This window comes from Pleurodeles waltl, chromosome 7, assembly GCF_031143425.1.
Source record: "Pleurodeles waltl isolate 20211129_DDA chromosome 7, aPleWal1.hap1.20221129, whole genome shotgun sequence".
Classification (NCBI taxonomy): domain Eukaryota; kingdom Metazoa; phylum Chordata; class Amphibia; order Caudata; family Salamandridae; genus Pleurodeles; species Pleurodeles waltl.
In genome coordinates this window covers 1,027,789,403-1,027,816,959 of record NC_090446.1, presented here as the reverse complement: position 1 = coordinate 1,027,816,959, position 27,557 = coordinate 1,027,789,403, and the positions used below count along the sequence as shown (strand labels likewise).

Genomic DNA, 27,557 nt, shown 5'->3' with positions numbered 1-27,557 from the left:
TGGACCTCAGCTGAATATCTTTAGGTAGTTTGTTCTAAAGAGTTTGACCACAGACAGAAAAAAGAGCAATCCCCAACGCTCACTTTGTAGTGCCATGGAACTTGCAAAAGTAAAGGTTCCGATGAACAAAGAGTAATAGATGGAAGATTTGTTTTGATTTGCTACGGGATAAAATCAGGAGTCGTACTGTATAATGCACAGAACATTATGCGGACGCCTTTAAAGATTATGCATTGCTGGATAGCGAGCCAGTGTAGCACCCTGCATATACAAATAGCGGAGCTAAACTTGGGAGCTCCAGCCACAAATCTAGCTGCTTGGTGTTGGATGGACTGTAGACAGTCTGGATGTGTTTACTTGACTTTGCCAATATTTTGTTTGCTGCACCTATCGATGGAGATATCCTAGGGACCTCTCTAGCTAGTCCTGTAACGTGCATTACTTACCACTGCTGAGTCCGAGAAGTCTGTTACTTTTCGCTGATTGCTGGAAATCTGTAATAGATATCTAGCTTTAGCTGTCACGTGTTGTTGAAACTGGCACTTCCTATATGTGCAGAGCATTTCTTTGGAAGTAATGAGTGTAATAAGTAGGCATTCTCTGTTAAAAGATTCACCCCCACGGCTTTCTCTTGTGCTTCGAAATCAAGTGTGAAAGGCATTAGTGACATAACAAAGGCACAATGCCCGCTAATGCAAGCCAAGGAAATGAGACCCGTAGCCCTTGATTAGGTAATAGAGGGCAGCTATAGTCGGGGTGCTCTAGGTCCCCATAACCCTGTGCCCCAGGGTCCGGCACCTGCTGATAATTATGTCTGTGAATGAGCTGGAAGGTAGGTTTGCATTGTATAGTTCGTCAATGGCAGTGACACATCTAGCTCCATGTACAGCCTGACACATTCTTCTACTTTCAAATATTTCCTGGAGGAAAGGCTTTCATTCTCATATTTTGCATATTCTGTTTTTCTGTTGCTATGGCTATGGCTACAACCTCTAAAACTGTCATTTTCACCCTTTTGCCCTTTCTGAAAGTTTTCTTCTGTGTTGTTGCATTTTTGGCATATGAAACCATAGAAAGACATATTTTGTAGGGGTGGGTTCACAACGGGGTTTTATTCCATAATGCCCTCCTCTAAATCAAGCCCCTACTATCCTTAAAATAAATAGACATGACTGAACACTAAGGCCCATATTTATACTTTTGTTTGCACCGCATTTCCATCATTGTGTGACACAAAAGTGGTGCAAACTTACAAAATATAATTGTATTTTGCATGCTTGTGCTGCTTTTGTATCAAAAAGTGACGCAAATGCGGTGCAAAAAAAGTATAAATATGGGCCTAAGGTTATTGAGTGGTTGCTGTGCATTAGTGTATCTGAGTTCAGCCAGCTCCTGGATCAGGGGCGTAATGCAGGCCCCTGCAGCCCCTGGTGCACAGAAGGGCCTCCAAGCCTCCAGGAATGCCAGCCACTCAAGGAAGCCCCATTCAGACCAAAGTCAAAGCATATGTGTGAGATATGAAAGAATCAGGGGCCCTTTATCACATTCTAGGGGTGGGGGGAGCATCACTTATCTATGACTTCTCACTATCACTGCCCTTAGAAAGTCAAGTTTACACGGGGAGCAATTTGCTTATTAAACTGATATTAAATAGTATTAGGGTCACCAATTGAGATAGACTGTATCCACCACGTATGCTGTACCAAAAGCGCTTCCTACCCCAAGGCTTATAGACAAGGCTGCTGAGCCTCCTTCTGCCTTTATTCCATTATCTATACAATATTAAGAACATTTAGAAACAGGCTCAATTCTAGCAGTAATTGCTATAAAAATAACCTTGCGTGTACTCTCAACAAGGTGGGCAATTCCGTGGGGTTGACAGACAGGACCACCACACAAATAGATGTGATCCAGTAGGTAAGGGTTAGCCTTGTAACTATAAGGCTTAAAATTATGCCCCAGGTTTTTCCCTTTACCAAAATATGCTTGTAGCAAACACTGCATTAAAAATCAATTAAAACAAAGTAACTAGTGAGCAACATGCATCCACCTTTTAGAGCACTCTTAGCCTAATCTTCCACATCAGCATTAGGAACCGTGAGACTGGGAAGACCACAAATTGCCTATTGTTGGACTTAATAACCCTAAGGGCTTCCCTGAAATCTCTGACACCAAAATTTCGGCAGAGTGGTGCAGTCCTTTTATTTGTTATACCCCAGTAGCCAGGACAGAAGAACAAAAAATGTCCCATAGCTTCAGGCCGAGATACACAGAATGGGCCGTAAGCATCTCTTGGGTTTGCCATTTGCACCCAACCAGCAGTATGTGCTCTTAACTATCACTGCTGTCTTATTGCTTTTGAAATCTTATTTTCATTTTATATGGATTTATAGTTGTGATCTTTGATGGTGAAGATTTGCTGAATAAAGAGAGTATGAATATGAATATGGCATTAAAAGTCTGAGCAGAGCTCACATCACAGTATTCTTGCCGTGGTAGGGCAGTTATTGGACATTGCCATCAGAACCACCCCCATCAATAGTAAGTTAGAAACTGTGGAATTAGAAGACATGTTTTTATTGCTAACTCGATTTTTTCAAGTATTCCTCCACTTTGTTTTTTGCAAAGATCAGAAGAACTTGGAATCATGTTAATTGCTTCCATTAAGTGTATGATAGAAAAACACAACTGGAACCCAATAGACACTGAATTTACCCTGAGGGCCAGCACCCAGTCTCACAGTCTAGTCACTAAAATGTGGTATAGTGAAACAGTTACAGGCTTTGAAACATACAGCCCTGTGTTGCAATCTGGGTTATCCTATGTGACCAATGTGATTGATCTTATAAAAAACACGTTTTCCTTTTGGACACCTTGATTTACCAGCATTTCAGGGGTAGCCGAAGGGACACTGCACAAACTTTGACCAGTGATGGCAAGACGTGGTGGGACCTTAAACTTTCCAATTTGATGCAGAAGGGCTAGGCAAAGTTTACAGAGTGAAAACTTCAGAAAGTACACGGGGCTCAGTTTCTGTGACCATTAACACCTGGATTATAAAGGGCAGTTTCAGGAGGTAACAAAGAATCAAACAGGAGTAGCAGCAGCTACACCTCCTACCCCCAATTGATATCCAGGGTGCTCCCTACGGTGTTCTATCTGCCATGTGAGAACTTCAAAACAGGCTCAATGCAAAAACTGAGAACCAAGGATATATTTCTAAGACAGCCTTACATGGCAGTTTTCATTCATGCATGATTATCATTTCATAATATTTTCACAGCTAAATAGTTGTCATTGACAGATAATAACCACATGGACTAATCCATAACAGGTTATTTAGTTTCCTTCACGTTTCCGGCCCAGTGGACATCTCTAGCACTTGGAGGAACCACCATGACGGTGGTCCCTGCCAATGTATTATAAGTTTGACATACGTCATATAGCAAACTTACAATATATTTTGTATTTTCAAAAACAAAGCCCCAAAGTGGGATTTTGTTTTGGAAAAATATAAAAGCAATTCCCCCTGGTAATGGGAGTTTTCTCCCATGGCGAGGGGGGCATTTTGCAGCTTCCACCGCCTCTTACGGACGGGTTTTACCTGGTGGTCAAGGACAGTTACACCTGGCCCTGTGTTCACCCACTCTAAATCGGGTGGGCAGACACACGGCCAAGCCTTAGACGACCCTTTTCTCTGTTGGACTATAGCAGGTTTATGTTGGAAGGGGAGCCTGAGGAGTCTTCACCATTGACTTAATGAAGGTGTGCCAGACTCTAAACGAGGTAGGTGGACCTTCACTTTGGGCTGTTTGTCTAGGGTGGCTGATTCACATTTACCTGAGTTTGCTGGCATAGGCAAACAATGCTGCAGGCACTTGCGGAGCTTCAGGTCATCCCATCCAGTAAGAATGTCATCAAATGCTGGTCCCTCACAAACGCATCTGAGCAGTGTTCACCTGGTCTGGGCTGAGGCAGGACATCTTGCCAAGCCACTTGAGGCTTCCTTCCAAGCCATGTGATTTACATCCTTCTGGTTGATGAGCTACTCTGAGCAAAATGTGGAGCATTTTGAGTCCTGCACATGGTAAGACACATGAAATGCAGTACAATCTCACAACATTTTGGATAGTTGGTCACTGCAGTTCTCAGACTAAAGTTAATGTTTGCACGTCCTCCACTCACTCTTTTGTAAGGAAATGTTGGAGAAATTGTGATCGTTCTTGAGTTCTTGCAGGGATAGAAATTTCTTCTGTTTCCGTTAAGTATATTGTAAAGCACTCAATTGCATTTATCTTTCAAATTTTTGCTTTAACTTCTGTTGATCTAACACCATCTTCTCATTTTTTCCAAGTCGGATATTATTGTGCTAATGTGGTTCTTGAAATTAGCGGCATGTTTGACAACATTATAATACGCAATTTTGTGTATTTTTGCCTTTGGGGACTGTTTTGCATAGAAAATGTTAGTTCTGATAAAAATGTTCTGCTCACACCTATCGGTATCTCACAAGACGTTTGTTAAGTGAGGTTCGTGCTTGTGTAAAGAAATGCACACAAAACTGGCAAACTACATTTCCTTCTGCAAGCGTAAATTTGTGAAATTTATATTGAATTTCACAACATTTCTCAGAAAACATTAGGCAATTTTACACGCCTCTAGCAATAATCGCATTAGTTTATTTAAATCTATATTAAATATATTGCACTAAGTCATACCTATCAAAAAGTCAAAGGTAGCCATGTCAATGATGTTCAGTAACCTGTTGCTGCTGTTATATGGATAGATCAGCTTCACTGTGTTGCAATAAAGAGGATTGACTTCCCATCTGCAAAAGAGGGAAACTGTTACAATATGCTAAAATATATTGTTCTGTCTGCAGAAAAGGCCATTTCTAAGTATTTTCTAAATTATATTAGCCGTGCACTGGTTATTCTCCACAAAATCGGCAGCTCTTAGAGATAATTTCACATAGGGGCTTATAGAGACACTATGGGGGTTATTCTAACTTTGGAGGAGTGTTAATCCGTCCCAAAAGTGACGGTAAAGTGACGGATATACCACCAGCCGTATTACGAGTTCCATAGGATATAATGGACTCGTAATACGGCTGGTGGTAAATCCGTCACTTTTCTGTCACTTTTGGGACGGATTAACACCTCCTCCAAAGTTAGAATAACCCCCTATATGCCAATGATTAATTTAGCAACTATTTGAACACTGTTCACCATTGATTGTTTGGAAGAGTCAAAAAATGAAAGAGTAAACAAACAACTAAGTCATTGTCTAGGCAGAGCTATACTTTAGAAACAAATATACGTCTTTATTTGTAATACAAAATTGTAGGGCAGTTGAAAGATATAAAATAATACACACAAATTACAAGATAATCCTAACACCTTTTAAGACCAAAATGACCCCAAAGAAATAATTAATACTTAGTCACATAAACACTGCTAAAGTCTAAAGCCAATGTTATCCAATGGCCGAGTTTTTAAAAAGGTTCAAAAACATATGGATTGTCTTGTGGAAAATAAACCTTGATCTTTCGCAAATGAATTGCCGAGGGAATGAATGAAGTAGCCAGACTGAAATTGCAAGATATGTATCTTTTCCTTTTAGACCTTAGTCCTAGTTTCCCAGGAATTCAAGGGGTTCACATCAAAAGCTCAGGGGACTGGAGAACATGCTGTAACTGCATGCACCTATTCACGCAGGCTGCAACGGCAGGCCTGCAGACATAGTTTGCATGGGCTCCCATGAGTGGCATAATACATGCTGCAGCCATTGGGGGGGCCTGGTGTACGAATGCCCTGGGTAGTCAAGTACCATATAGTAGGTACTTACAGGGGTACACCAGTATGCCAATTGTGGGGTGCAAAGGGTACCAAAGCAACCAAATTTGGAGGAGAGAGCACACTCATTGGGGTCCTGGTTAGCAGGATCCCATTGAAGACAGTCTAAACACACTGATAAACATGCAAAAGGTGCGGGTAACCATGACAAAAAGAGTGACTTTCCTACATTGTGCTTCAGTATTGAAAGCAGAGACTGGGATTGAAGGAAACAGGACCTCCAGAAGCTGCTACCACGGGGTATAGCCCCTATGCTAGTAGCATCTGAAGGTCAATGAACTTCATGGATAGAGGACTGCATCAAGACATCTAAAGAGGTTAATTGTGAATCAACTTAATAATACAAGAATAAACACATTAGTGAAGCCGCAGTCAAAAAACAGCACTTTGAAACTCTTGGCTACACCAATAAAGATTCATGAATGTATGAAAATGAGTAAGGCAATGAAGACTTGGATCTTCCCAAACTGATAAGGAAGGGGCACATAACAAGCAAACAGAACTTCTTCCATAAGGGAGGACATGGACGATACAGACCCATGATCATACCCATCTCATTCCAGAATAAATTACCTTTAAAGAACCACATACACAGCCATCTCACTGTCTTCTTCACTTCATTCCAAGCATAAATGCAGATACAAATTCTCAGTGACACAATCTGAGCAACCTTGTCATTGCTTTGCTACACACAATTAAAACAAAGAAACAATGAAACACTTTTCACATAGTCCACACCAGAAACCCACAATATTCTCTCTAAGCACACCCACTGAGCAGGGTGCCTCTCATCTGCAAATGTACTGCAGCACCTTGGAAGAAGCTTAGGAGCTATATACATGCAACCAAGCTAGAGTAACATGTCAGGTGACCTCTGGATGGTGTGTGAGTATGGAGATAGGGCGGTGGAGAGTCCTGAGACAAACAGCCCTTTGATAAGTTTCTTACTCTATTTCTTAACAATGTAGCCACATTTGTCAGACTGGCGAGAATACCTGAGCATCCTCCTGGCAAATCGGTAAACAGTAGACATCCCCCATTCCCCCACTCACTCTTCTTTTCCGGTAAAAGTGTAGGACCGGATCCATGGGTTGGGAACAGAGAGTCTCGGGGCAAGACTGAGTGATGGCAGGAAAGCCGAGAGTGACCCCTCCAACAAGTGGGGGCTGCCGCAGACCGCATACTCTGTTTTACACATGTAGGGGCATTTTGCAAAGAAACAGGTGTTGTTTGCTGTGAAAAATAAGCACAGTGTTAAATACTTTACACAGTTTGGCTTACTGCTAACATCATATACAAAGTGTATGTCACTCAGTTGCTTACTCCCACCAGCTCATATGCACAGAAACTTGAATACAATTGTGGCAAATCTACCACTAACAACTGATGACGATGTGATTGTTTGGTGAACTGCGTCCCCTAACTTCAGACACTGTTTCTTTTGACAACCTCACGTAATACAGGCATATGTTTTGATATTAAAAACATTATTTATGAAATCCGAATCAATATCTTTCTTGTCAGGTTGAAAGTACAACTGTAATGAGTGCTGCATCACTCACTCCGTTGTATAATTACTCTTGTAAGTGATTGATGTTACTGTTATTAGCCTGACTCACTCAAGCGTGAGATAGATTAAATCTATACACTTTAAATAAAATATGTAATTTGGACCATTCAAAAAATCTATAAAGGGCATCTTTTTACTTCCAAGACTCAAGGTTGTTGATATTGGGTGGCACTATTTTGGAGGACTGTACGTTTCTGAAGGACGTAGCAATGTTTCCCAAAGCCCCGGACAAACTGACAGCTCGCATTCAATATGAGATGCGACCTGCAATGATCATTCAGTAGAGTGTCTAAGACAGTGACAGATGGCCTTTGTTAGAAATGGGGTCTTTGGTTGGCAGTCAGGTTACCCCATGTCCAAGCAAGGACCCTCACTCTAGTCAGAGTAAAGGAGAAACACACCTGGTTAACCCCCACTCGCCCCCTTCCCTTGGTAGCTTGGCACGAGTAGGCAGGCTTAACTCAGAAGCAATGTGTAAAGTATTTGTACCAACACACATGGTAATAAAGTGAAAACACTACAAAATGGACACCATCCCAGTTTGGAAAAATAGGCAATATTTATTTAAATCAAACAAGACCACAATGACAAAAATCTAACATGCACAAGTCAAGAAATGAATTTTCAAAAGAATAAGAGTCTTACTCCAAACATAACAATTAAAATGTTGATTTTGCACAGAGTACCTGGTTAGCATCAAAAATACGGGCAAGCGTGCATCGGAAAAGGCTTGCACGGGCATGTGTCGGAAAAGGCAGCAATGCATCAATTCCTTCCTTGCAAGGGGGCCGTGCATCATTGCTTCTCTGGTCGGGTTGGCGATGCGTTATTTTTCTCCTTCGCAAGAGAGACATTTGTCAATTTTAAAACGGGGCACCTTGAATTTGGGCAGAGTCGGGATGACTTTGATACCCAAGGATGATGCGTGGAAAATACGGTCGCACAGTGTTAGGAAACCACACTGCGTGGGGTTTGTGTCATTACCAGAAGCCGCAAGTGGGTTTTGCGTGTCTTTTCTCCAGCCCTGATGCATCGATCTTCCAGCCCTGATGCAGGTGGAGAGTCCATTTCAGCTGCGAAGCCTGTGGTGCATCGTTTATCATCCGAGTTGCAGATGGTTCATCGAATATTTCCCCGCACAGCATTCTGTGCGTGGATTTTCAGCTCTTGTTCTGCCAACTTAACCTTTCAAGGGCCCAGGGCTGGATAGGGCACCACTTAGCAGGGTAGGAGCCTCAACAGAGATTCCGGGATGCTGGCAGGGGAAGTCTTTGAAGGCCATGAGACTTCAAAACAGGAGGCAAGCTCAGTTCAAGCCCTTTGAGATTCTTCTCAAGCAGGAATGCACAACAAAGTCCAGTCTTTGTCCCATTTCACAGGCAGAAGCAGCAACTGCAGGATAGCCCAACAAAGCACAGTCACAGGCAGGGGCAGCACTTCTCCTCAGGTCTTTAGCTCTTCTCCTTGGCAGAGGTTCGTCTTGAATCCAGAAGTGATCTAATTTTCAGGGGTTTTGGGTCCAATACTTATATCTCTTTCTGCCTTTGAAGTTGGAAAAACTTTAAAGGAAAGTCTCTGTTGTTCACAAGATCCTGCCTTGCCCAGGCCAGGCCCCAAACACACACCAGGGGGTTGGAGACGGCATTGTGAGAGGGCAGGCACAGCCCATTCAGGTGTAAGTCATCACTCCTCCCTCCATTCTAGCACCGATGTCTCATCAGAATATGCAGGCTACACCACAGCTCCCCTTGTCTCACTGTCTAGAGTGGATTCACAAACAGCCCAACTGTCAAACTGACCCAGACAGGGAATCCATAAACAGGCAGAGTCACAGAATGGTTTAAGGAAGAAAATGCCTACTTCCTAAAAGTGGCATTTTCAAGCTAACAATCTAAACACCAACTTCTCTTAAAGATGTATTTTTAAAGTGTGAGTTCAGAGACCACAAACTCCATATTTCTATCTGCTCCCAAAGGGAATCTGACTTTACTAATATTTAAAGGCAGCCCTAATGTTAACCTATGAGGGAGATAGACCTTGTAACAGTGAAAAATGCTTTTAGCAGTATTTTACTGTTACTACATGTTAAACCACACAAGTACATGTCCCACCTTTAACATACACTGCACCCTGCCCAGGCGGTGTGCCTAACATGTATAAAAAGGGAAGGTTTAGGCCTGGCATGTGGTTACACTTGCCAAATCGAATTGGGAGTTTAAAACTGCACCTACAGACACAGCAGTGGCAGGTCTGAGACTTGTTTAAAAGGCAACTCATGTGGTTGGTACAACTAGTTCTGCAGGCCCACTAGTAACATTTAATGTATAGGTCCTAGGCACCTCTAGTGCATTTTACTAGGGACTTACTAGTAAATCAAATATGCCAATCATGGATAGCCAATTACACATACATTTTACTCAGGATCACCTGCACTTTAGCACTGGTTAGCAGTGGTAAAGTGCCCAGAGTATCACAAAACAGCAAAAACTGAGTCCAGCACACATCAGCAACCTGGGAAGCAGAGGTAAAAAGTTAGGGGAGACCACGCCAAGGATGCCAAGTTTAATAGCCTTTATGGACACTGGTTCTCCTCCCTGCTTGTTGTCTACTCATAGTTTATTGTACCAGTAGTGAACATTAGCCTGTTATTCATTATTGGTTAATAAATAAAATGCTCACTAGGAGGGCCGAGCAGTAGTCTGATGGCAAGCACAAGCGCATAGAAAGAATTATGCCAGGTATAAGACAGATTGTTGATGGCTGGTGAACTTCCGGCCCTGTCTTTATGAGCCTGCCACACGTCAGGGCTTAGTTTGTGATGAGCTGCACCATCGCAAGACGTTTTAAGTCCTGGGCAAAGCGAGTTTAAAGTCATGGGCAAAGCGAACTCTGGCCCAGGGCCCAGCCTTTCAACGGGCCCTCAGAGACAGTCGGAGCCTTGCCTCGATGACCTTGAATAATTCTTAAACAGATTGTCTTAAATATCTTTTTCCTTTAATACATTTTTAATGCGAGTGAGTTTATTACAGACATTTTGCAGATAAATGCTGTGTTTGTTTGATGCAACATCCATAAAAAGTTTCTTTTCTATTAAAACGGAACCTCACAAATGAAAAATGGGAGGGTGTCACGGAGATTACTTACAGTAATATTAGTGAGCTGCTGCTGTGTTACAATTTTGAAAACACTTGTCACTATATCTGAATTTTAAATGTAAACACATTAAGAATTCGGAGAGGTGTGCCTGTGCACTGTCAGTGACCTGACCAAGGAGTGCATGATTGAGATGGTATTGGATCATAAATTGAAAGCTGTTCCGAACCGGGGTCCCCAAAATACGTTTGGCACAAGTCCCCAAAATCCTTAAGATATCCCTGGCCCTTTCAGATGCCCCCTCGGATATTAGACTTAATCCATATAGTGCCCAGGGCCATCCTTCAATCAGACTGTCACCCAGTGCTTATTCCGAGCAGGTGGGACCCACTAATACTTATTTTTGGGACAGTTGGGACTCACCGGCTCTTTTTTTGGGCAATTGGAGCTCACCAGCACTTATTTCTCCTTATCAGTGAAGAGAGGGAAAAACTCACGTACGGGAAAGAAGAAGGGAGAGAACACAGAAAAATTGTCAACAAGGGAGAAAGCAGAAGCCTGCAAAAGTGAGAAAAAGGGTCAGGGAGTGTCTGGAATCGGATTAAAAAGGCACGAGGTGGATTCAAGACTACACAGCCTTGGTTTCGGCGCAGGGACATTTAATTGCACCAACCACAGTGCTTTGGGCACTGGCACTGTAAGTTCTGCTTTCACCTCACACTCTTGCATCACATCACAGGATAGGGTGGGGTCAGGAGCTTCGCTGACCCCACACTACCATGTGAGAAGATGCAAGAAGGTGAGGTTAAAAAAGCCTGAAGTTGAAAACTGAAGTCTGCGCAGTGAATACTGTATTCACAGTGCAGGTGTCAGCTCTCAGTCTCCTGTTTCAATGCCTGAGGCTGGAAGCAGCTGCATGCCTGCCCAAGGGTACATGCATTAGCAGCTAAAGAGCTTAAGCAAAATGGTGCAGGCAGCAGAAGTGAGGTAAGTGAAAAAAATCTGTTAGAATTTGCTTGTGTCTGTGAGTGAGACAGTGTGTGTAGGCATGTGTGATCACGTTTGTGTATGTGTAAATATTTGCAAGTGAAAGTAAGTATGAGTGACAGTCAGATGGAGTGATAATAAGTAATTCTTGGACAGAGTGAGATTTTGAGGCTGAGTGGGAGGAACAGTGCATGTGAGTGACAGTGAGAATGAATGTGAATGAGTGTGGAGGAGTGAGTATGAGTGAATGTGAGCATGAGTATGTGTGAGTGTGTTACGCTTTCAAGCCTGCCACTGACCCGGCATACTGGAGGCAATTCTTAGAATATGGGGTAACAATAGAAAATTGCTGGAGTGGAAAAACTGGAAGCAATTCTCTACACTTAAGATATTAATATTAAAATGCTGGTACTGGCATATTGGAGGTAATCATTTGCATAACAGGCACTCATGGCAAAATTCCGGCACAGATATAGTAGAGGTGATTCTTGGCATATGGGCATCTATGAAAAGATGCTAGCACTGGCATAGTAGACATAATTGTATATGGGCCAACCATTGCAAAGGGCTGGCATGGGCATATAAGATGTAATTCTTGGCCTAAGGTATATCAATGTTGAAATACAGTGCGTGAGGAAGGAAGGAACTGCATGCCTGCCTGAGGGTACATGTATCAGCATATGAGGAGCTTAAGCATACTGGTGCAAGCAGCAGAAGTGAGGTAAGTGAGGAAAAAAACGGTTACATTTTGTGTGTGTGTCTGTGAGTTAGATAGTGTGTGTAAGCATGTGTGATCACATGTTTGTGTACGTGCAAATATTTGTGGGTGTCAGTAAGAATGAGTGACAGTCAGATTGAGTGAGAATAAGTGATTCTTAGTGTTGAGCAAGTCTGTGAGCCTGAGTGAGAGAAGCAGTGCAAGAGAGTGAAATTGAGAAAGAGTGTGAGGGAGTGAGTGTGAGTGTGAGTGAATGAATGTAAGTGAGCATGAGTGGGAGTGTGTGTGTGTGTTAAGCTTTCAAGTCTGCCACCGGTTCCACATCCTGGAAGTAATTTACAGCAAGTGGGGTAACAATGGCAAATTGCTGGATTTGGGAAACTGGAGGCAGTTCTTGACAAAGATGGTATTAATAGTAAAGTGCTGGCATATTAGAAGTAATTCTCGGCATAAGAGGTGAATGGGGCACAATGCCGGTGCAGACATACTACAGGTGATTCATGGCATATGGGGGAGCTATAAAAAAATGCTGGAACTCCACTGGCTCCCTGCACAGAAAAGATGCCAGATCAAGCTCCTAACCCACCCAAACTAGGCCCTACACAACAGCTGACCCACCTACTTGAACCACCTCCTGAACTTCCATCAGTCTACCAGACACCTCTGCTCTGCTTCCCTTTCTCTAACCCTCACACCCTCGCATCTGAAATAGCGATGTGGCGGTCATTTCTTCTCCTAACTAGCAGCAAAGCCATGGAACGAGCTACCCTTTCATCTCTGGACCTCCCCATCTCTTCTAGAGTTCTGAAAGTCCAGAAGACCTGAATATTCAGCTAACCAACTGGACACTGCCAATGCCTGGATAGCCTCATGGCTGACAAGAAGCTCCCTACAAATCTACTGATTGATTGATTGACTGGCATATTAGACATAATTGATGGTAGGAGGGAAAACCATTCCAAAAGGCAGATAAGGACATATTAGATGTAATTCTAGGGATGAGGTGCATCTATGTTTAAATACTGGCCCATTAGAGGGTATTTTTGCAGTATGTGGAGCTTGGCACACTGAATGTAAATGTTGCCATTAGGGAGCACAACAACAGCATTTGGGGCATGGGTGTGAGCAACCATGGCAAAATGGTGGTCATGACATTCTAGAGGTAATTTTTGACATATGGGTCACCAATGGAAACAGGATGAAATAAATTACAGAATTCTGACACTGATCTATTTTATATGTCATTTTTGGCATTGAGGGTGGCACCCATTACATTTGGTGGTACAGATTTCATATTGAATAGAAATGACAGAGGGGGTGATTCTGACCCCGGCGGTCGGCGGTGCCTCGCAGGGCATTCTGACCGCGGCGGTAAAGCCGCGGTCAGACCGGCAACACTGGCGGTCTCCCGCCAGTGTACCGCTGCCCTGTTGAATCCTCCAAGGCGGTGCAGCTAGCTGCGCCGCCGAGGGGATTCCGACCCCCCCTACCGCCATCCAGTTCCCGGCGGTCCACTGGCATGGGCACTGCAGGGGCCCCCGTAAGAGGGCCCCTACAAGTATTTCACTGTCTGCTTGGCAGACAGTGAAATACGCGACGGGTGCAAATGCACCCGTCGCACCTTCCCACTCCGCCGGCTCGATTACGAGCCGGCATCCTCGTGGGAAGGTCGTTTTCCCCTGGGCTGGCGGGCGGCCTTTTGGCGGCCGCCCGCCAGCCCAGGGGAAAACTTGAAATACCCGCCGCGGTCTTTTGACCGCGGCGCGGTATTTTGGAGGGCGGAATTCTGGCGGGCGGCCTCCGCCGCCCGCCAGAATCAGAATCACCCCCAGAATCTTTTCCTGGGACATTGGGGGTAATTAGTGAAATATTGGGGGTACAAACTGCACATTTTGAAAACATATGGGGGCAGCTTCTGGGGAGCATCAAGCTTAATAGACTTGGCACACCATGTTAGCACTTCAAAACTTAATGGGCTTTTAAGCAAATGTGTACAGAAATCTTGCTTTGAAATGCACTATTAAACACCATTTATTTATTTTTTTAAAAGTAGGTTGGCAGCATTCAGAATATGCTTTGCCCTCCTCTCGGGTGCTCGAATTCTTATTGCAATTAAAAGTTTGTTTTGGAAGGGAGATACTGTGCGTGTTTGTTTCTTTTGGTCCAAAACCAGTAATTATTTACCTAAAATGGTACTTGCACACTACCTGGTGAGATGAAGAATACGCTCTGTAAGACTTCATTCCGGGCAACTTCCAGGATGTCACTGGAGATATTGATGAGCCTTCCAGCTACTGGGGGGACCCGCCGAAAGTCCAAAATCCTATGAAGAGGAACAAACAGTATTAGTTAGGCTAGCAGGACAGGAACTTGCTGGATCTTACGTAGGGACCTAAGCAATGCTTAATTTGTGCTGGTGTTTGCTGGTGCTCAGCACCAGAACTGATTTTGTAACTTAGCATGAGCAAAGTGTTTAACAATTCAATAGACAATTAAAAAATAGGGTGCACAGGCCATTCTCGCAGTTTTGGATCACCTAGTTACAGACCAAATTGTAACATTTGAAGAACAGTAATAATAACTAGGTGTCATTGGTTCTGGGATGTGGCAGAGCTGGCAGGGATGTAAGGTGGCACAAGCAGCAGTGTCTTCCTGAATAATATCTTGAGCCCGGGCACTTATTGATTTATTTATTTTAACAATGAATCATTGGACCTAAGACATATAAACCAAATGGATTTGACTGGTGAAAGCACCATGAGTCACTGCAAGGCTTCAGTTCGCTTAAACCACAGCCCTTATATTTACTACTAATTAATATAGTTACAGGCTAGTCAAAATTAAGGAAGGCCATGTCTGTGGGCTAGGCTGTATCATAAACAATCAGATCATCGCAGCTGTTTTAGCTGTGACATAGCTGCTGAATGCAGAGGAGTCTCTATAGCCATCAGTGTATTATAAATATCTAGAGCCTATAAAAGACAAGTAGATCCCCATGTCTATGTGGCCTTCAGATGGAATGCACTATACCTTTGTAGGTAATGCTCCCAAGATGGCAGTCTGCTCAGAAAAGTGAGTGCATCCAACAATGCCTCCCTTTACAAAACGTAGATTAGGAACATTTAGTGCCCCCCAATACACATATTGGGATGCAACTTCTGACTGAACAATGAATCTATTGTTCTCCTAGGTTATCACACAGAAGACCACCCTGCCAAGTTTGGCAAATGATAAGTATACTACAACAGAGAGACCTGGGTGGAACAAAGTCTCCGAACAGTCAGGAGGTGATCAACACAATAGCTAGAGATGACACAAAGCAATGCAAAGCCTTGTAAGGGTATTTACCACCCAGAGCAAAACAGTGTTTTGCAATAAAACAGTGACATTTTCTCAGTGCTAAAACTGCTTTGCACTTCTTTGGATCTGGATTTAGGGGGCAGTCAAGATAGCCACAAAGACCCTGCATCAGAAGCTAACATCTTCTTGAAGCAAGCGTTAACAAGGGGAAATTTATTTTTTTTCTCAATAAGTCCCAACATTGCATGTAGGCTGCAGTGCACAGCAGACATCCATTACATGGGATCCTTTTGAGTTTGTTTAGACGGTGGAATTTGTACTAGGATAGTATGCTTGCAGTACAAATCCTATCTTAGTCAGCACAAACTCACCTCTGCATTACGGTGTGAGCCAGCACAAAGGATGATAACATTAGTAGGCAATCTTAATAGATATGAATGCTCTGTGCTTTCTTACATGCACAACACAGCACAGCAGACTGGATTGATCTGCTGTGTTGCATGAAAAATTAGTGAATCTGTCCACAGGAGTGTAGATCCAGTGGCAAGAAGGTGAGAGGGTATAGCGAGGGCACTTAAATGTGTCTTTCATCGTACCAAGGCCCATATTTAAGAAAACGTGGTGCATCAGAGATGATGCACCACTTTTTCTGCTCCCTCCTACTGGCACATAACGACACCATGGTTGTGCCGTACTATAGTACAGCACACCATTGCGGTTCTTAGCACAATAGTGTCAAAATTATTGATGCTATTGTGCCGCTTTGCTACACTAACATAAAAAATGTTGACGCTAGTGTAGCAAAGTGCAAGGAGGCCCATAGGTTTCTATGGGAGCATCATTTTAACGCCTGCTTTGAGCAGGCATTAAAAATGACACCAAAAATGGCGCAGTGAAATCTTTTAAATTTCACTGTGCCATTTTTGTGGGCCTCCTAGCGCCAGAATGCCCCCCTTATATACATTATGCCTGGCTTAGGCATAATGTGGTGCAAGGGTTTACAAAGTGGTGCAATGCATGCAGTGCACCACTTTGTAAATATGGTGCAGGGAAAAAGCAACTTTAGCGCCTCCTTAGCATCAAAAAATGATGCTACGGTGGTGCTAGGAACTCTTAAATATGCCCCAAACAGTTTCAGAGAGGTGATCCTGAATGTACTTACCTAGCAATGTTTTAACTACAGGTGTTGAAGGATTGTGACACCCAATAATAGGAAATATGGACGATTCTTGGAAGAATGCAACATGGTAGAGATATTCCCTTGAAAACTGAAGCTGTGCTCGCTGTAGATGCTAAAATATCAAAAATTCTGAACCTAAATGAGAATAGTCACGGAGTAAATAACTTCACCGCCAACAGGGCACACAAGCCCTTACGCTTTAGAGACATGTTTCAATTTACTGGCATGTCTGGTTAATCATTGGGTGAATGTTATCAGTGCTCTACTGATTAGGTTTGAGGCTGTGATAATAGGTTCTCTGGATCCATTATCACTTTACCCACTTTACAGAATGGTGTGATTTTGCGCAAAAGAAGTTATCGCTCTTTCTCGTCCTCAGTTCCCATACTTGCCCCAAATTTTGAATACTTAAATACCATCTGTCTACTGGTATTAACCTCTCTCTGTAAATACATCACATTTACTTTTTTTCAGAACAGGTCATGTTAAACCATAGCCCTAGCAGTGAACGCAAAGGGGCAGATGCAGGTTTGAATCCCTACCTGTCGAGGTGGAAGGCGGCTATCTCGGCGTTGTGCCGTTGGAAGTCGATGAAGTAGAAGAAGTCCTCCGGGGTCTCGTCTTCGCGTTTCTGTCTGAAAGAAATTGTAATTTAACAAAATGCAGGAAAGCAAGGAGGCTGTCACGTCGCTTGATAAGGCAGTGTGGGGTGACAGTCTAGTGCAGCAGTGTGGTGGCTGTGAGGTGTTCCGCCTACTGTGTGTGCGAGCGCACTCGCAGAGCTGTAGTTTCACTATAGTAGCCTAAGATACATATCAAACAGATGGAGACAGGAGCGGCCCCACTGCCTAAGAGCCAGCAGCAGAAAAATAAAACAATATTTGAATAACGTTTTATTTTTCAGCTGCTGGCTCAGCCAACAGGTGCTGGGAGGGGCGGGGCTGGGCCACGGGAGGGTGGATGAAGAATTGTGTGCACTAAGTGCGCATGTGTATTTGGACAGCCAAAGACAGCCGTCCAAACACACATGAGCACTTAGGTTTCTCCAGCCCGGCTGTGCACACAGCTGTGCTGGAGAAACTGCACAGGCCCCAGGGTTGTGTCTGAGCGGCCGTTACTGCCACTCAGACCAACCCTGATGCTGCTTACATGCTATGTTTAGCATGTAAGCAGTGCCAGGATTGCTGGGGAGCCTCTTCTGGTGTCCCAGAAAATGCTGGGACACCAGAACAGGAAAGGATGACGAGTGAGGCGGCAGGAGAGGACGTGGCGACAATGAACGCTAAAAAAATATATTTCCCCCATCATCCCCCCGCCCCTTCCCTTGATATCTGAGGCAGCCGCTGCTGATCAGTACAGTAACTTCGGAATAGTTCCTTAATTAGTATCCAAGAAACAATTGTAAGGTTTTACTCTGGGAACCCATTTTTGTTGTCTTTTATGGCTCTGTGCACTTTACTCCTGCAAATCAGGGGTAATGTGAATGCGCTGTTCCTTGAAAACATGGTGTAAAGAAATGTCTCTTTTTGCAAGCTCACCCCCACAATTTTGGACTGATGCTGCTGGATTTTCAACTCTGAGAGTGCACTAAGGCCTGCTAACCAGACCTCACTGCCAGTGTTCTGACCCCATGCAAAGTATATGTCGAATTGGACTCTTTCAATTGGCAAGGCCTGACTTACTTATAAGTCCGTAGTATATGGTGCCAGGGCATGTAAGGCAGAGTGCCCAATCAGGGCTGCAGCACTGTTTGTGCCACCCTTCATGTGGCAATACCCAAAATGGCTCCCAGCATGCCACTGCAGACTGGATGGGCAGTGCTTCTCTGTCAGTTCGATTTAAATTAATGGCAAAGCCACCCTGCCCCTTAACACTATATACAAGTCTGCCCTAGGGACAGCCTAGAGAGCCCTGAGGCAGGGAGCTGTATTTCATTAAGTGAGACATATATTTCAATATGTCTTGACAGCAATACATCTAAATTGTCATTTTGCTGTGGGTAAAGTTGGTAGCTCCATTGGCTAAAATGAAATCCCCACCCCGATAACTTCTGACTGAGGCTACCAAACTGGGTGATGTGAGGTATCAAATGAATTGTGACATTAAATGCAATCTGATTCTCAGATCAAATTTAATGCCACTATTGATCATTGGCCACTTTTGGAAAAGTGACCACTCTATGCTCTGCTTGTCCACTGACCTCAGAAAGGCACAGACAGCTTTCTGACTGCCTGGGGAGATATGTGAATGACTCACAAGCTGAAAGACAAAGGCAGTGCCGCAGCAGCAAGGTGTCACCTCCTCTGCCAGGGTGGCCACTGAGGGGATTAGCCCAAAGGCATGCCTCAAAGGGGAAGCCGTCTTTGATGGGCTGCCTGGCCCAACACTCCTGAGCAAGATGCCTTTTGTCCTTGCAGACAGTATGGAGACAGGGCCACAGGCAGGAAACTAGCCCCAAAACCGGTTCTACTGTGGGTGTTTTGTCCCCAGCTATTCACACCTCTACGGTGGGCTACCCTGCTCCTCAGGACTGAGGAAGGGTTGTGCTGTCTTGAAGGGGGCAAGAATGTGGCATTCTGCGAAAACCAGATGCCGCACATCACAGGAACTTCATCACTAAATAGGAAGTGACCCAGTAGCACATTGGCCAGTGACCGCATGGACCACTCAGGGCACTTTTCTGGGATAAATATGACACCCCTAGCATGTTGACACTCAGTAATCACTTGACCTGGAAAGAGGAGGAGAAGAAGACCACCCTGCACCTGTTGGAAGCACACACAGATAGGCTGCGATGCAGGAGTGACTCCACTTGCTGTACTTTGGGCTAGTAGAGTTTCAACCCTGTTCTTTGTGCCTAGCTCAAGGGAATACTGATCCACACCCCAGATCAAAGCAGAGACTCCAATGGTCAGTTGGCTGCCCCCCAGAAAAGCACCAAGGACAGCAAAGCTGCAGGAGCCCAAGTCCTATCCCTGGTAGTCACTGTAGAAGTCTTATCACTACCAGACGCCAGGCACCCCCAAGGACAATTCAGAGGTGGCCAAAAGGTACACCCATGTCTGCTGGACTCATGAGTGTTGGTTGTGACTGGATTCGTCACCCCAGAGGGATACTAGCCTCCACCAAAGATTGGCACCATGACAGCTGTGTTGCAAAAGCACAAGGTTTGCATCAGCAGTCCTTTGAACCTTGCAAAGAGGACTTAGTGGAACCCCGAAATACATGTCCAGAGTTGCCCCCACTCTCTTGTGGACCGAGCACTCAACCAGACTTCGCCCTTGTGGACCGTAAGGCACCCAAAGCTTCCGTGAGCATCTTTGAACCTGCATCCCTCAGTGTTAGGGCCACTCGATTATCATCTATTGCGATCATCCTGTAAAGTTTTGATCTTGCTCTAAAAAATCTCTGGTGGCCAGGTAACTGCTCAAAGTATCCTCCCTGGGCCCCCGGCCCTCTGTCCTGCTAGACTTGGGAACCCAACTCGGGCCAGATTTGCCAAAGTAACTTTTCCAAATTTTTCAAAAGTTTCTGAAGATTTGTAGAGCAACGCTTGCTTGCAGTTGGTGCGAAAGGTATTTATTCCTTTAAAGTTCTATATCTCTGGAACCCTCCTTCAGATTTTGATGATTATGTTATCTAAAGATTCATAAAAATCAAATCTATTTTTCTAACCTGGCGTCCTGTTTCTTTCATGTCGCGTGACTTTCTTATTGTGTGGTTTGGTGTTGTTAAATGCTTTACACATTGTTTCTTTCCTAAGCCTTATTGCTTGCAGCCACAGCTACACAGAGTTGAACCTAAGGTTAAGTAAACTTACCTGACTTGACCAGAGATGGGATTTGTGAGTGTACTGTATGGTAGGGCTACCAGCCATAACATACAGTACACCACAATTCCTCACACATGGTAAATTTGGTGTACACCTGATTGGAGTATTCAATTCACTTGTAAGTTCCTAGTATATGGAACTACATGTACGAGAGCCTGTAAATGCAATGGTACTAGTGGCTATGTTCCCTATAGGGTGCGTTCCTGTGCACGCATGCACCCTTATCTTTCCCAGCGCATAGGGCCTCTACTGCAGCACGCATCAAGGGAAAGACTTCCTGAGCTTTTGAAATCAGCATCAGAAAGGAAGCTTTCTCTTGGTGTGTGTGTGTTAGAAATTGGGTCTCTAGTTGGCAGAGGTATGCACCCTGTTCAAGTAGGAACCACAATGTTCGTCAGGTTAAGTCAGATACACAACATAAATTAACCTGATCTCATCCCCTGGCAGCTTTGCACAGAGCATTCAGACTTAAATTAAGAGACATTGTGTAAAGTATTTGTGCAACACTGAATTACAGTAACACAGTGAAAAACACAAAAATATTTATCTGAGTAAAACAAGACCAAAACAACACAACTCCAATAAGTAGAAGTCGAAATATGAACTTTTAAAGATTACATGTGAACACAGTGCTCAGAAGTCACAAGCGGTTAAAAGGTTACTTGAGGTCATGAGGGATCGGTGCAAACCCACAGTTCAAGCTGACCGCAATGGAGGGTAAGCCAGCTACAGAACCTACACAGGGTCCACTGAAACAGTACATTTGATAGAGCAAAGCGTCGATGTCGATGACGTGATCCATCACTTTTTTTCAGAAATCAGCTGCAGAACTCACCTCTTTGGCCCAGGACTGGAGGGGGCACCTCAGGCAAGGGTAGGACTCACAGATGACTGAGTCCAGCAGCACCAGAAGAGTTGCAGGCAGTCTTTGATGTCCCCGAGTCTTCAGAAAACATGGGGGGCAAGCCAGCAAGCCCTTGGAGAAACTTGGGTTCAAGGATGTAGAGAACAGGTATAGTCCTTCTCACTCCAGGCAAGAAGCAGAAGGTAGCAGGCCAACACTTCAAAGCAAGTAGCAAAGTGGCAGTCCCTCCACAGCTGTAGGACAACGCAGCAATGCAGTTGCAGAGTGGCAGTCCCTCCTGGCAGCATAGCAGTCCTTCTTCCTGGCAGAGTGTCCTTGGTTCCAGTAGAGTACTGATTTGGTGGGGCTTGGAGTCCAGTACTTTTACCCAAATGTGCCTTTGAAATGGGGGAGACTTCAAAGAGGTATTTGAAGATCACAAAGTCTCTCCTCTTCCTTCCCTGGCTCCAGTCACTCTACAGAGGGTTAAGCAGACCTTTGTGTGGGGAGAGGCACAACCGTATGCAGGTGTGAGGCAGTGCTAAGCTCTAACACCATCAAGCCAGTTGATGGCCTATTAAGGCCCATTAAGTCACACCTAAGCTCCCATTGTTTGTGACTGTCTAGAGGAAATGCACAAAGCCCAGCTGTCACCAACCCCAGATGCGTATTCAGAGACAGGCAGAGGCACAGAGTGGTTAAAGTAAGAAAATGCCAACTTTTTTAACGTGGCATTTTCAGACTTACAATTTAAAATCTAACTTCACCATAAGTTGTGATTTTGAATTGTGAGTCCAGAGACAACAAACTCCCAATGTCTATATTTTCTCAATTGGAAGTTACACTTAAAGAAGGTTTGGGCCTGGCAATTGTGTGCACTTGCCAGTTCAAAATGACAGTTTAAAACTGCACACAGAGGCTCTTCAGTGGCAGGCCTGAGACATGTTTGAAAAGCTACTATAATGGATGGTACAATCAGTTCTGCAGGTCCTTTAGTAGCATTAATTCACAAGCCCTGGGCATATACAGTGCACTTTACTAGGGACACACAAGTAAATTAAATGTGCCAATTGTGGAGAAGTCACTGTTACCATTTTTTGAGTACAGAGCACCTGCATTTTATCACTGGATAGCAGTGGTAAAGTGTCCAGAGTCCTAAAAGCCAGCAAAAATAGGATCAGTAAAACAGGAGGTCAGAGGTCCAAAGGTTAGGGGAATCCACGCCAAGGATGCCAGATCCAACAGTGTGATAAATGATCCATTAACTGGTGCACACACAGGGAAAGTATGTGACATTACAGCAAGAGCTGCCGAATTTGGAACTCTGTTCAAGTCCTGACACCGACTTAACATCTTATGTTTCTGCATAAATCACTTAGGGGGTTATTCTAACTTTGGAGGAGTGTTAATCCGTCCCAAAAGTGACGGTAAAGTGACGGATATACCACCAGCCGTATTACGAGTTCCATAGGATATAATGGACTCGTAATACGGCTGGTGGTAAATCCGCCACTTTTCCGTCACTTTTGGGACGGATTAACACCTACTCCAAAGTTAGAATAACCCCCTTAATGTTCCCATCCCCCAAAAATGAATCTCAGTTTGTGTAATGTAACTAGAGATGATGTAAACTGCTCCATTGACCTTGAGCCAAGTTTGTACTTTACAAGCTGCCACAAAATGAAGGAAACATTTTAAAGGACCTAAAAGAAAGATTTTAAGGAACAGGGGATCATAGGGGTGAAGTATGCATGAACACAGGCCATGCAGATGCACAACACAACATTCTTAAGTTGGGGGTGCCACTTGTTAATTAAGGGATCCAAAAATAATGCATGTAAGTTTTCTCTACATCGTAACGTTCTATTGGCCACAACAGGAGAGGTGTTTGTCTGACTAAAACAAAGATATATCCACCTGGTGATGCTTGTCAGAGGAGTGTAGGGCACACGAAGGCCCATATTTATACTTTTTTAGCGCTGCATTTGTGCCACGTTTTGAGACAAAATCGGTGCAAACTTACAAAATAAAATTGTATTTTGTACGTTTGTGCTGCTTTTACATCAAAACATGATGCAAATGCGGCGCTAACAATATAAATATGGGCCTAAGAATGTGTCAGCCATATTTTGAGCATGCACACTCTGCTTCTCCCCCACACACACTCTTTGTCTCTCACTCCATGTCACCCACACCGCCTCCTCATCTAAACCTATCCGATATTTCAGCCCTGTTTGACCCATCACTCCAGGGGCTCAAATTAAAGTTACGGGCAGCTAGTCTCACACACAAATAATTTTCTGTCCCCGAGGAAAAAGGACCCTGCAGTAAAGCCCTCCCTCCTGTTTTACTTTGGTGATAGTATGCAATGTCTGAAACATCGTACACCATGTTCACGACACAGTGATAAATATGGTGTTATAGCGGCTACCATGAGTGGCATTTTAACACTAAATTCAGGAATGATGAGGATTATTTTCTGCACTGGCAAGCTAAATGGCCTTACACACCAGGATAAAAAAAAGCTTATCAGCACATGCAAGTCACTTAGGGGGTCATTCCGACCTTGACGGGCGGATACCGCCGCCCGCCAGGCGGAAACCACCATGCGGCCGCCAATGCAGCCGCACTCACGCGGCCCCTATTCTGACATTCCCGCTGGGCCGGCGGGCGCAAACCAAGTTTGCGCCCGCCGGCCCAGCGGGAATGAGGCCGCAACACAGAGCCGGCGGTGTTGCGGCCGTGCGATGGGTGCAGTTGCACCCGTCGCGCTTTTCACTGTCTGATAGGCAGACAGTGAAAAGCTGGCCGGGGCCCTGTTAGGGGGCCCCTGCACTGCCCATGCCAATGGCATGGGCAGTGCAGGGGCCCCCAGGGGCCCCCGGACACCCCTTACCGCCAGCCTCTTCCTGGCGGTGAAAACCGCCAGAAACAGGCTGGCGGTAAGGGGGTCATAATCCCCAGGGCAGCGCTGCCCTGGCGGATTATCACCGCCGGGGCAGAAATGGCGGAAAACCGCCGGCCCCGGCGGTGCGACCACGGCTTTACCGCCGCGGTCAGAATAGGGAAGAAAGCACCGCCAGCCTGTTGGCGGTGCTTTCAGTCATTATAGCCCTGGCGGTCTCGGACCGCCAGGGTCAGAATAACCCCCTTAATCTGGTTAGAAAAGGGCAAGCTAGTGTGTCAGGGGCCCTACCACAGTGCAAAAAAGGAAATAAGGGCCCTAGCCAATGTATGAGCTATGAAATGCAGCAATAATCAGGCCACTTGACCCTGGTGCACTGCACCTGCTGCACCTAGGGAAGCTACACCCACCCCTGAGCCAGGTACAACCCTCTATAGCATGTCTGACCTGTGAGAAGTTTACATGTTGTCCAGTGTTGGTTCAACATACATTCAATCTGCTCTGTCTTCTCTGGCCACAGAGAAATACCCCTTGGAAACTAAAGACAAAATTCAGGTGAAATCATCACAGACCGATGATGGCTAGTGTAAAGAACAAGATAGCAAGAGTATGCAAAATGTGAATATGGTTAATGTGGCAGCCAGTTGCCCAGGCAGGTGTCATGAGTCTCTTTGTGTGGGGAGGTAAATCACCCTGCCAGGATGTGCCAAACATTCAGCTTCACATTGTCTTGACTGGGGCCAAACCTAAACAGACACACCTAAATGGTGAAATTAAAAACTAAAGAGTATGGCTGGACTGACCTGCTGGGAAATCGGGCGAATTCCCTAGGAGACTTGACCACTTGAGGCCGGTTTCAGTCCCCTGGAGGCTGGTTTTGGTCCCCAGAAGTGGTGGTGCAGTTATGAGGTCATCCAGCAACTTGAAATGCTGTCTGTTTGATTTTTTTGGACCAGCTTTTAGGGTGAACGCGCACATCTGTACTTGTCAGGTGTAGACCAAATTTACCATGTATGAGGACTTGTGGTGTACTGTATCTTATGGCTGGTAGCCCTACCATACAGTACACTCACAAATCCCATTTCTGGTCACATCAGGTATGTTTACTTAACCTTGGAGGGGAGGACTCACTTAGTGTAAACGGGGGCCACATTTATATTTTTTGCCAGGGCTGCTTGAAGTTCCCAGTCCGACCCTGCCAAAGAGTATACCTTGTGCTCAAATGACAGTGACGCAGAGAAGATCTTCGCCATCCCTCTGCTGTGGAAGGAAGGAAAAAGATCCTGAACACAACCATGACTACAAAGTCCAGTTCAAGTGCTGAAAGTCATCACCAACATGACCGAGATGCAGTGGTTGAAGAGCATAAAACGTAAGGAAACTTGTGCACATCAAGGTCACCAACAACCATACAGGGAAAGTTATTTTATTTTACAAAAAAAGTATGGCTACTCTTTATCTAAAATAAAAAAATGGATAAGTTATTGCCCATGAATCTTGTCTATTTCGGCCTCTGCATAGATACATCAGTCATGTAATGCCTAATGAACAGTTGGCCAATGAATAGTCTCATAACAACCAAAATGTATACTTATAAGTTCAACACCACAAGCCACTATTCAGCATTTTGAGTCTAATTTACTGCATGGCAGGAATGAGGTGACAATTTGAGACAGAGACAGGAACAGTATAAAATTACAAAACAGTTCAGGCCCTACAACTTCATTCACAAAATGCAGTGCTCAGGTAGATTCATCTGCAGCTTTTTCTTGAAAGATGTCTTTGGAATTTTAAAGGTAGCCTGGTCTCTCCCACCTACTTTTAGTATTTAGTATCTAGAGGCAATATGTACCAACGCTTCAACTGTCTGAGAAGCTATACTCCATCCTGTGCCTTGATAAACCAGGGGCATCCAAATACTTTACTTTGGCATGTAGGCAAAACATTTGTGAAGTACATATTTTAAGGGTAAACATCAGAAGATATGGCTTATTTGCAGAATTTCATTTGTGTTTGTATTACATGTTTGCCTTATTTACTTTGAATATTCTCTAGAGTTACTTTGATCACAAGAATAGTACGTACTTCCCTATATTTGCATCCAGCCAGCACTTTATGCTACCAACCCCCAGCTGATCAGCAGTCTAGCAATAGTCTAGCAGAGGGTTGACCTTTCACCTGATTCTGCACCCTATCAAAAGTACCTAATATAGCACTATCCTACATGTAAATACTGATAGGGCTATAGTTTTGCATCCATAGAGTGCATGCTATCTCGAAAGTCTTCTCTATGCACCTAAAAACCTCCATGAAAATGTTGACCTGGACTTAAAACCTCTGAGTATCTCCTCATCTCAGGACAGGCACTGCAGCCTGTAGTGCAGTATTAAACTGCCATTTTGACCTGGCAAAACAAACCTTTTGCCAGGCTTAAACCTTCCTTATAAAAATTTACAGGTCACAACTAACTTAGGCCATATGGTGTCACAGAGAAGGGTGCCTGGTATTTAAAAAATAGAACAAAACTTCTAAAGTCATTTTTCACTGTAGCAAGGCAACCTCTCCCTTAGACTAGCACTAATTTACTGTAACATACTCAATAAAAGATAACTTATGTTTGGGAACATTTAGAGAAATGCTTCTTCCACTCATTTGAATCATAATTTAAAATTTGGTTTAATTGCAAAGTCGGATTTTAAATTACTATTCTGAAAATGCGACTTTTAGAAAGTTGACAATTATCTGCCTACACCAAAGGTGCCTTTTTGTCATTGTCCACGGTCACAAGACAGTGAATGGCTCTCCTGTGGTGGGTTGTGCTTTCTTTCCAGAAATAGGAAAAAAGTGGCCTTGGGTTTGGATGTTCCTCCCCTGAACAGGATGGTCAGTGGGCTTGTACTCAGCCCTTCCTGATCTTCACTGGGTATAGGAATGGCACTCTCACACCCTCTCATCAGAACTCTTCTTAACCTATGGAATATTCAGATGAAGGACTGCCCTGCTGTGTGAAGAAGGAAGCATGGACCTGCTTGCCTTGAACTCAGGCCCCCCAGAAGTGACTCCAAGGGTTAGTTAGCTGACCTCCTGTTTGAGCTACAGGGACACAAGACGCTTCCAGAGGCCTTCATTCAACGGCCCAGCTGACCATCACCCTCTGGAACCGCCTGACCCTGCTGAAGGCCTCTGCTGGGGTGAGCCTTGAGCCCCAAGAGATGCTCCCTGGGTCCTGAACCATTGGCTCGCAGCAAAATAAACTCCTCCTGTTAGAAACTA

At 44.4% G+C, this 27,557-nt stretch overlaps 1 protein-coding gene across 1 annotated transcript in view; it reads right to left on the bottom strand.

Moving 5' to 3' along the window:
• The window catches only part of FAM20A (FAM20A golgi associated secretory pathway pseudokinase), a 254,924-nt gene that overhangs the window by 31,749 nt on the left and 195,618 nt on the right, over positions 1-27,557 (bottom strand). Inside the window, exons 5-8 of the mRNA XM_069199843.1 lie at positions 17,246-17,338; positions 14,431-14,546; positions 6,908-7,088; positions 4,719-4,828 (exon numbers count right to left, since the gene is read on the bottom strand). Coding sequence (XP_069055944.1) covers positions 4,719-4,828; positions 6,908-7,088; positions 14,431-14,546; positions 17,246-17,338 — 500 coding nt within the window. The remainder of the gene's footprint in view (positions 1-4,718; positions 4,829-6,907; positions 7,089-14,430; positions 14,547-17,245; positions 17,339-27,557) is intronic.